The sequence below is a fragment of the Ornithorhynchus anatinus genome, chromosome Y4 (assembly GCF_004115215.2).
Source record: "Ornithorhynchus anatinus isolate Pmale09 chromosome Y4, mOrnAna1.pri.v4, whole genome shotgun sequence".
In the NCBI taxonomy this organism is placed as follows: domain Eukaryota; kingdom Metazoa; phylum Chordata; class Mammalia; order Monotremata; family Ornithorhynchidae; genus Ornithorhynchus; species Ornithorhynchus anatinus.
In genome coordinates this window covers 1002321-1011897 of record NC_053178.1, presented here as the reverse complement: position 1 = coordinate 1011897, position 9577 = coordinate 1002321, and the positions used below count along the sequence as shown (strand labels likewise).

At 55.5% G+C, this 9577-nt stretch overlaps 1 protein-coding gene across 2 annotated transcripts in view; it reads left to right on the top strand.

Moving 5' to 3' along the window:
* Nucleotides 1-265: 265 nt before the first annotated feature.
* The window catches only part of LOC114808707 (rho GTPase-activating protein 44-like), a 47891-nt gene continuing 38579 nt past the window's right edge, over nt 266-9577 (top strand). The window contains exons 1-3 of one of the 2 annotated variants that reach the window (XM_029056528.1): nt 266-338; nt 5743-5854; nt 6173-6249. In XM_029056528.1, coding sequence (XP_028912361.1) covers nt 5747-5854; nt 6173-6249 — 185 coding nt within the window. In that variant the 5' untranslated portion in view covers nt 266-338; nt 5743-5746. Of the gene's footprint in view, nt 339-5742; nt 5855-6163; nt 6250-9577 lie in introns of those variants that run through there. The other variant, XM_039910978.1, reaches the window with a different exon arrangement.

Below are 9577 nucleotides of genomic sequence, written 5' to 3'. Positions count from 1 at the left end.
GATGTGGAAGTGCCGCCACGGTGACTGGGGCCGGTTATGGTGGGGAGATTTGGAGGAGACGTGATCCCAGAAGATGGGGAGAGCTGCTGGATCTGCAGGGAGAGGGAGCCACATGGACTATCCCGGCCCCAGTGCCGCCCTTCTGGGCGGAGTGATGTTTCGGCTTGCGATCCTGGTGCCAAAAGAGTCGGGACCCCTTCGGAAGTGCTGCTGCTCCGGGCCGGAAGTCACTGGAGCAGGGACCTTTTCCTTCCTTTGTAGAAAAAGCTGCCCCTAACGACTCTGGCCCAGTGCTTGACGGAAGGGTCGGCCATCTTGGGTGATGACACTCTGCTCGGGTAAGTGTCGGGCTCCTGCCGTTCCGAGCCTCGAAACGCAAGGGATGGTCGATGGGGATGATCGCGCTAATGCCAGCAGTGTCGGTGGAGAGTCGCCGACCGTGGGGTGATAACCAGGTTGGGTGGAGTCAGAACCACACGGGCTCACGGGTGGGAGAGGGAGGGAGAATGGGCAAGTCATCCCTGTTATACAGGCGGGAACACCGAGGCCCGGAGAAGCCAAGTGGATTGCCCGAGGTGGTGGAGCCGGGCCTAGAACCGATCCCCAGGCAGTGCTTTTCCCCAACCGAATGCTGGCAGAGAGTTGCCGAGCCCACCGTGGGCAGGGAGCGCGTCTACCAGCTCTCCCGAGTGCTCAGCACAATGCTCTGCACACAGTGAGTGCTCAGTGGGCGCCACTGACGGGGCGGCCTAGAGCCCTGCCACCCACCAAAGGGCGGCTTTTTTCAGGCAAAAGCTTCCTGAGGAGCGAGAGACAAGGAAGCGGCAGAGAATCCATCCTGAGAATTGATGGAGCCCTCGCTCCATGCGGGGATTAGAACCCGTGACCCGGGAGTCAGAAGGTCGGGGCTTCTAATCCCCATCGCTTGTCTGCTTTGTGACCTTGGGCAAGACACTTCCCTTCTCTGGGCCTCGGCAACCTCATCTGAGACCACGAGCCCCATGTCGGACGGGGACTGTGTCCAACCCAGTTGGCCTGTGTCCACCCTGGTGCATCGTATGGTGCCTGGCACTTAGTGGCCGCTTCAGAAATGCTGGAATTATTATTAGTATTATTATTAATAAATGCTTGGGAGGACACCCTAGAAACAAAGCATCAAACTCGAAACACCTCAAGCGGTTTCTACGTCATGGGGGTCGGAGCTGGGGGTCTTTTTGTTGGTCTTTTCAGCCACACGCCCCAGTAGGTTTATCTTCCTGTTGATGTTCTATCCTTTGAGCATGAAGGTGAACTGTGTCTTTAATAATAATACTACTAATATTGGTATTTGGTAAGCGCTTACTATGTGCAGAGCACTCTTCTAAGCGCTGGGATAGTAATCAGGTTGTCCCACGTGAGGCTCACAGTCTTCATCCCCATTTTACAGATGAGGGAACTGAGGTACAGAGAAGTGAAGTGACTTGCCCACAGTCACCCAGGTGGCAGGGTTGGGATTTGAACTCATGACCTCAGCCTCGCAAGCCCGGGCTCTTTCCACTTGGCCACGCTGCTTCTCTTTAGATAGATTTCCCCTCTCTCCCCTAGAGAGGGGGAAGGGAGAGGGGAGAGAGAGCCTCCCGCCAACAGTTTTCCTTTTGGCGGTTGGGAACCCGTGCTTTCGGAGCTACAGGCAGCTCCGCTTTTCCTGGGTCGTCTTCCCCACATCCTCCAGTCTCCCCAGCTCCTCTCCCTTCTGTGGATTTGCAACCCATCCTTCCACTCCTCATCCGGAGGTCGCTCTGTCACCCTGCCTTCTGATTCGGCCGGCCAAGCCGGCGGGCTGGGTTGGACCCCCCTCGAGTGAAACGTCCACCCCCGGGGTCGCCGGCCACCTCTGAGACTCTGCCCTCGGCCACCCAGCCGGCGGGAGACGATCCTCTTTCCGCTCTGCCTTTCCTGTAGGCTACCGGCTTCCTTCTGATATTGAAATTCTTTCATTTGAGTCTAAGTTTTTAGAAGTGAATGGCTTGCTGATGAATCTGTAAGCGATACATAAAAGAAAATGATTAATTATGGAAGTTTTCGGTTCACTATATTTGAATGATGGGGTTTAATGTGATTTGATGTGTCAGTTTGGGTTTTTTCGACTCCCAGGAGTAGGCTCAGGTCCAAGGGTACCTTTGATCACTGTGGCACGTGTCAGTTTTCCGGGTGCTCGGCCTGGCTTGCCCGTAAGGCCCCGGGCTCTCAACCAGTCGGTGGCATTTACTGAGCACCGACTGCGTGTGGAGCTCCCCACGAAACGCTTGGGAGACACGTTCCCTGCCCTCGAGGAGCTTACGTCTAGCAGGATTTTCAAGAGACGCGGGGCCTAGAGGGGGATGCTCTCCCCCCTGCCATCCTTCCTTTCCCGGGAGCCGAACTAGGGGACGGGCGTCTCCAACCACCGAGTCCACCCCTTGCCCCTGGGTCTTTTTAAAGAAGCCCAAAGTGATGGTCCTGCCGTTGGATGGGGCCGCCCGCAGGGCCTGAGAGAGATTTTCATTTATTCATTCCACCATACTTATCAAACACCCAGCCGGTACAGTTCAGCCACAGATTGAGACACTCCCTGCCCCCGGCAGGCTCCTGGTCTAGAGGGGATTCCCAGCGGACCAGGAAGCCCTTCCTGCTCACGGGATCTGAAACCTGGGTCTCGGCAGGTTTTCCGGGACAGCCTCCCTCCGCCATCGAAGGAGGAAGGCGGGGGCGGCCCCATGGAGGCGAGGGGGTGGGCCGGCCTTTCAGGGAATCTGGGACTCCACCGTTGGGCGGGAGATTCGCCTGTTCTCTGTCTTCTCTTCCCGCCCTTTATGTCAGCGGTGCCCGTGCCCGGGAAGAGGAGCCGGGGACCTCAGCGGTGATGAAGGCTGGAGCTCGGAGCTGCACCGATCTTGCCGGAGACCTGGGAATGGGGGCAGAGCCGCGAAGGCTGGACTCCTTCAGGGCGGGCACCCTGCTTTTTCCGGGGGGCTCTGAGGCCGGTGGGTGGGTGGGTGGAGTGTGCGGGTAAGGGAGCTGGCTGGAGAAGCAGCCTGGGCCTGGGAGTCGGAGGACGTGGTTTCTAATCCTGCCTCCGACCCTTGTCTGCTCTGTGACCTTGGGCAACTCGCATCACTACTCTGGGCTTCGGGTTATCTGCGTGCATCAGATGGGGATTGAAACGGGGAATCCCACCCGATTACGTTGTATCTACTCCGGCGCTTAGAAGAGCGATCGGCACGTAGTCAGTGCTTAAAAAATACCATCATTATTATTATTATTATTTTATCCCTCTCTACTGTCCTTCTTCACCCCCTCCCCAGACGGATGAGCTGGATGGGAAGTAGCGTGGCTCCCAGTGACAAGAGCCCGGGCTTGGGAGTCAGAGGTCGTGGGTTCGAATGTCGGCTCTGTCGCTTGTCAGCTGTGTGACCTTGGGTAGGTCACTTCTCTGGGCCTCGGTTCCCTCATCTGTAATAATAATGATTATGGTATTTATTAAGCGCCTACAATGTGCCGAGCACTGTTGTAAGTGCTGGGGTGGATGCAGGGTCATCAGGTTGTCCCACGTGGTGCTCTCGGTTTTAATCCCCATTTTATGGATGAGGGAACCGAGGCACCGAGAAGTTAAGCGACTCACCCAAGGTCACCCGGCAGGCAAGTGACAGAGCTGGGGTTAGAACCCGTGTCTTCTGACCCCCCCACCCCCAAGCCCGGGCTAAATGGGGACGAAAACCGTGAGCCCCACGTGGGACGACCCGATCACCTTGTATCAACCCTAGTGCTTAGAACGGTGCTTGGCACGTAGTAAATTGTTATTAGTATATTAATTATTATCGTGGATGGGGGCGGCATCCGGGTATCGTGTTGCCCGCCATTCCTCTCTGGTGCATCTAGAACCGGGGCTGGCCCTGATAATATCCACCCCACCCACCGGACCCTCAATGTGGCCCAGATGCATTTCTGTATTTCCCCTCCAGACTACAGCCGTCACTGCAGCGTGGCTCAGTAGAAAGAGCACGGGCTTTGGAGTCAAAGGTCATGGGTTCGAATCCCGGCTCGGCCACTTGTCAGCTGTGTGACTTTGGGCAAGTCACTTAACTTCTCGGTGCCTCAGTTACCTCATCTGTAAAATGAGAATTAAGATTGTGAGCCCCTCGTGGGACAAGCTGATTCCCCTGTGTCTACCCCAGTGCTTAGAACAGTGCTCGGCACATAGTAAGCGCTTAACAAATACCAACATTATTATTATTATTACAGCCTCCCCTGTAAACATGGGGAGCGTGTTTACCAGTTAATAATAATAATAATATTGGTATTTGTTAAATGCTTACTATGTGCAGAGCACTGTTAGAAGTGCTGGGGGAGAGACAGAGTGATCGGGTTGTCCCACATGGGGCTCCCCGTTTTAATCCCCATTTTCCAGATGAGGTCACTGAGGCCGAGAGAAGTGAAGTGACTTGCCCACAGTCACACAGATGACAAGTGGCGGAGCCGGGATTCGAACCCATGACCTCTGACTCTCAAGCCCGGGCTCTTTCCACTGAGCCGCGCTACTTCTCTAATACTGTGCAGTTCCCTCATACCATACATTCCCGAGCGCTCAGTGCAGTCCCCTGCCCACGGGAAGTGCTCAGTACATCCCCCCCGATGGAGCATTTCTGCCTCCTGGGCTGGAGGAGGGAGTCTCTTGGGTTTTGGTGGGCAGTGGGAGGTGGGTGAGGTCAAGAGACCTGGAGGCCCAGGGGCAGGATGGCGCTGACTGAAATCAGGACCCTCGTTGGTGACCCGGTGAGGAGCAGGGTGGCTTAGAGGGAAGAGTATGGGTCTGGGGGGCAGAGGTGGTGGGTTCTAATCCCGACTCTGCCACCTGTCTGCTGGGTGACTTTGGGCAAGTGGCTTAACCTCTCTGGGCCTCGGTTATCTCATCTGTAAAATGGGGATTAATAATAATAAGAATAATAATAGCATTTGTTAAGCCCTTATTATGTGCCAGGCACAGTTCGAATAATGACGTTGGTATTTGGTAGGCGCTTACTAGGCACTGAGCACTGTTCTAAGCGCTGGGGGAGATACAGGGTCATCGGGTCGGCCCGCGTGAGGCTCCGGTCTTCATCGCCCTTTGACAGATGAAGTCACTGAGGTCCGGAGAAGTGAAGTGACTCGCCCACACTCCCCCAGCTGCCGAGCGGCGGATCTGGGATTCGAACCCACAACCTCTGACTCCCGAGCCACGACCTCTTTCCCCTGAGCCACGCTGCTTCTCAGTGGGCAAGTCACTTCACTTCTCTGTGCCTCAGTTACCTCATCTGGAAAATGGGGATTAACTGTGAGCCTCATGTGGGACAATCTGATTACCCTGTATCTACTCCAGTGCTTAGAACAGTGCTTGGCACATAGTAAGCACTTAAGAAATACCAACATTATTATTATTATTCTCTCAAGGCTGGGGTAGATCCAGGGAATCTGGCTGTCCCTCATGGGGCTCACGGTCTTTTCTGGATGAGGTAACTGAGGCACAGAGAAGCGACGCGACTCGCCCGAAGTGGCGGCCCGCGATTTGAACCCACGACCTCTGACTCCCCAGCTCTGGCCCTTTCCACTAAACCATGCTGCTTCTCTATACCAACCGTCAGCCCCCCATGGGACCACCCGATGACCTCATAGCTACCCCCGGCACTCAGAACGGTGCCCGGCCCCCCGTAGGCGCTTACCAAATTCCGTTTTACTTCCTATTTTCAGGAAGATGCTGAAACTGTGCGGCGAGGCTGAGGACAAGCTAGTGCAGGAGCTCATCCATTTCGAGTTGCAAGTGGAGCGGGGTGTGATCGAGCCCCTCTTCATGCTGGCTGAGGTACGGAGCCCGACCATGGGCGGGGCCGGGACCGGCGGGACTTCCTCAGTGTCAGTCGCCAAAGCTTCCCACCTCCCTTTCCCCCACAAAACCTGCCCCTCGCTCCCTCACCAGCTGTCTCCTCTTCCCGGGCCGCGTTTTGGGTCTGATTGTCCAGCCCTGCCGAGGCAACGTACTCCTCAAAACCGCAAAGTGGGGTCAAGAGACCCCCCCCCCCCAGAACAGCCTTGGCCGCCGGGACTCGAGGGCTAGTTGCTGGCCGGGGGCCGCCCGTTTTATCCCTCACCTGCTCCGGGTCTCTGGTTCTGCTGCCTCCAGGTGGAAATCCCAAATATCCAAAAGCAGAGGAAGCACCTCGCCAAGCTTGTGCTGGACATGGATTCTTCCAAGACGAGGTGCAGTAGTCCGCGTTGTCCTCCACTGCTGTTCCGGGGCGTGGCGGCAGGGAGATGTGGAAGCGCATGCAGATGGACGCGGCAATGTGCGTGGCGGGGAGGGGCGGGGTGCACGCTATCCCGTCCCACCCTACCCAATCCATCAATCCCACACCGATCGGGATTTACGGAGCACTTCCTGTGAGCGGAACTCTGTACTGAGCGCCTTGGGTGGGGATCCGGTCCGACAGAGGTGGTAGACACATTCCCTTCCCGTAAGTGGCGTCCGGTCTAAGGAACGCTGAAACTCCCCTCACTCTATGTGTGGGTTTGGTGAACGTATCTCAACTTCGGAGCTGTCCTGATCCCGGATGTGGCGATAATGTCTGAAGAGACTGAGCATCTGTTGGGGGAGGCTGGCGGACAGAAGCCGTGAGCACGGGGTTCTAGTCCCGGCTCAGCACTTGACTCACCTTTCGCATGACCATGAGCGAGTCGCCTTGCTTCTCTGGGCCTCGGTTTTCTCCATTCTGGAGGCGGGGCAGTAGCAACTCCTGTCCTCAGAGCTGGGGGCGGGGAGGGGTGAGGACATGGGAGACGATGGTAATGATCGGGGTGATAATAAGGAGGGTGTTAAGTGCTTAGTATGTAGTAATAATAATAATGTTGGCATTTAAGCACTTACTATGTGCAGAGCACTGTTCTAAGTGCTGGGGGAGAGACAGGGTCATCAGGCTGTCCCACGGGAAGCTCCCAGTCTTCATCCCCCTTTTCCAGACGAGGTCACTGAGGCCCAGAGAAGCGAAGTGACTCACCCACGGTCCCCCAGATTCCGAGTGATCGAGCTGGGATTCGAACCCATGACCTCAGACTCACAAGCTCTTTAGGTGCCAGGCCCTGTTCTAAGCCCCGAAATAGTTGAGGTAGAATCCGAGAAGAATGATTAGGGGGCCCTGGTCCGGCTGGACCTGTTTTCCGTTCTCCTGATTTTTAGGAAAATCTCCCCGGAAAGTAGCCGCTATTTGTGTGGCAGAGTCAGCTGGGGCCGCTCGACTCTCCAGGCAACGCGGATTCCCGGTGATGATAATAATAATAATAATGTTGGTATTTGATAAGCGCTTACTACGTGCAGAGCACTGTTCTAGGCGCCAAGGTAGATATAGGGGAAGCAGCGTGACTCAGTGGACAGAGCCCAGGCTTCGGAGTTAGAGGTCATGGGTTCGACTCCCGGCTCTGCCACTTGTCAGCTTTGTGACTGTGGGCGAGTCACTTCACTTCTCTGTGCCTCACTTACCTCATCTATAAAATGGGGATTAACTGTGAGCCTCACGTGGGACAACCCAATTACGCTGTAACTCCCCCAGCGTTTAGAACAGTGATCTGCACATAGTAAGCGCTTAAAAGAAAGCAACATTATTATTATACAGGGTCATCAGGTTGTCCCCCGTGAGGCTCCCAGTTAATCCCCATTTTCCAGCTGAGGTCACCAAGGCCAGGGGAAGTGAAGCGACTCGCTCACGGTTCCCCAGCTGCCGAGGGGCCGGGATTCAAACCCAGGCTCTTGCCACTGAGCCGCGCCGCGTCCAAACACCTCCCCGCCCCCTCGCCCACCCCCGTCCCCAGGAATGTCGCCAATGTAGGTGGTCCTCCGGCCATTCGGAGCCCGGCTTGGGGTGACCGGGGCTGCTGTCGATAACCTGTCTCCCAGCGGACGGCAGCCTAGGGAGGACCTCCCTTTACGGCCTTTCTCCGCGAGGTGGAGAAAGCTGCCGAGGCTCCTTGCTAATCGTCATTCATTACTGAGCGCTTACTTTGTTAAGCACTTCCTATGTGCACAGCACTGTTATAAGCGCTGGGGGTGATACAGGGTCCTTGGGTTGTCCCACGAGGGGCTCACGGTCTTCATCCCCATTTTCCAGATGAGGCCACTGAGACCCGGAGAAGTGAAGCGATTCGCCCATGGCCCCCCTGCTGCCAGAATTCGAACCACTGACCTCGGCCTCCCGAGCCCGGGCTCTTGCCACTGAGCCACGCCGCTTCCCATTCAATGGCCCCATAGTTCCTCCGTCCATAACCGTAATTTATTTTAACATCTCTCTCCCTCTCTAGACTTGAAGCTTCCTGTGGGCAGGGAACTCTTCTATATTGTCCACCCCCAAGCATTTCATACAATGCTCCACGCACCCTAAGCACTCAATAAATACCCCCGATCCCCAGTGGCCAAGGGGAGCTCATGCAGACCCCTCGAGGCCGGCCCCGGCCTCGGATGCAGGGACGGTTTGCCGGGCTCCCCTAAGCAGGGAGCTGTGTGGCCAAGCGCTACCCCAGTGCTTAGAACAGCTTAGCTTAGCGCTTAGAACTATGTGCTCTGCACATAGTAGGCGCTTAACAAATACCGACGTTATTATTATTAGAAACGGAGAGAAATGTTAAAATAAATTATGGTTATGGACGTAGATGCGGTGTGGCTGAGGGAAGGGTGAATGAAAGGGGCAAATTCAAGGGCAGGTAAGTTTTTGAATGGGAAGTGGCGTGGCTCAGTGGCAAGAGCCCGGGCGTGGGAGTCCGAGGTCATGGGTTCGAATCCTGGCTTGGCCGCTTGGCAGCTGGGGGATGGTGGGAGAGTCATTTCACTTCTCTGGGCCTCAGTGACCTCATCTGGAAAATGGAGATGAAGACTGTGAGCCTCCCCTGGGACAAGCTGATGACCCTGTATCTAATAATAATAATAATGTTGGTATTTGTTAAGCGCTTACTATGTGCAGAGCACTGTTTTAAGCGCTGGGGTAAACACAGGGGAATCAAGTTGTCCCACGTGGGACTCACAGTCTTAATCCCCATTTTACAGATGAGGGAACTGAGGCACAGAGAAGTTAAGTGACTTGCCCACAGTCACACAGCTCACAAGTAGCAGAGCTGGGATTCGAACTCATGAGCCCTGACTCCAAAGCCCGTGCTCTTTCCTCTGCGCCACGCTGCTTTTCTCCCCCAGTGCTTAGAAAAGTGCACTGACGACCAGCCCCGTTCTCCCTCCACTGGGCCACACTGCTTCCCCTAAGAGTAGTAATAGTAGTTATTAAACACTTAGAGAAGCGGCATGGCTCGGAGGCAGGAGCCTAGGCTTGGGAGGCAGAGGTCTTGGGTTCTAATTCCGCTTCCGCCCCCCCCCCCATCAGCTGTGTGACTTGGGGCAAGTCACTCCACTTCTCTGGGCCTCCATTCCCTCATCTGGAAAATGGAGATGAAAACTGTGAGCCCCTAGTGGGACAACCTAATAACCTTGTACCTATAATAATAATAATGTTGGTATTTGTTAAGCACTTACTATGGGCTGAGCACTGTTCTAAGC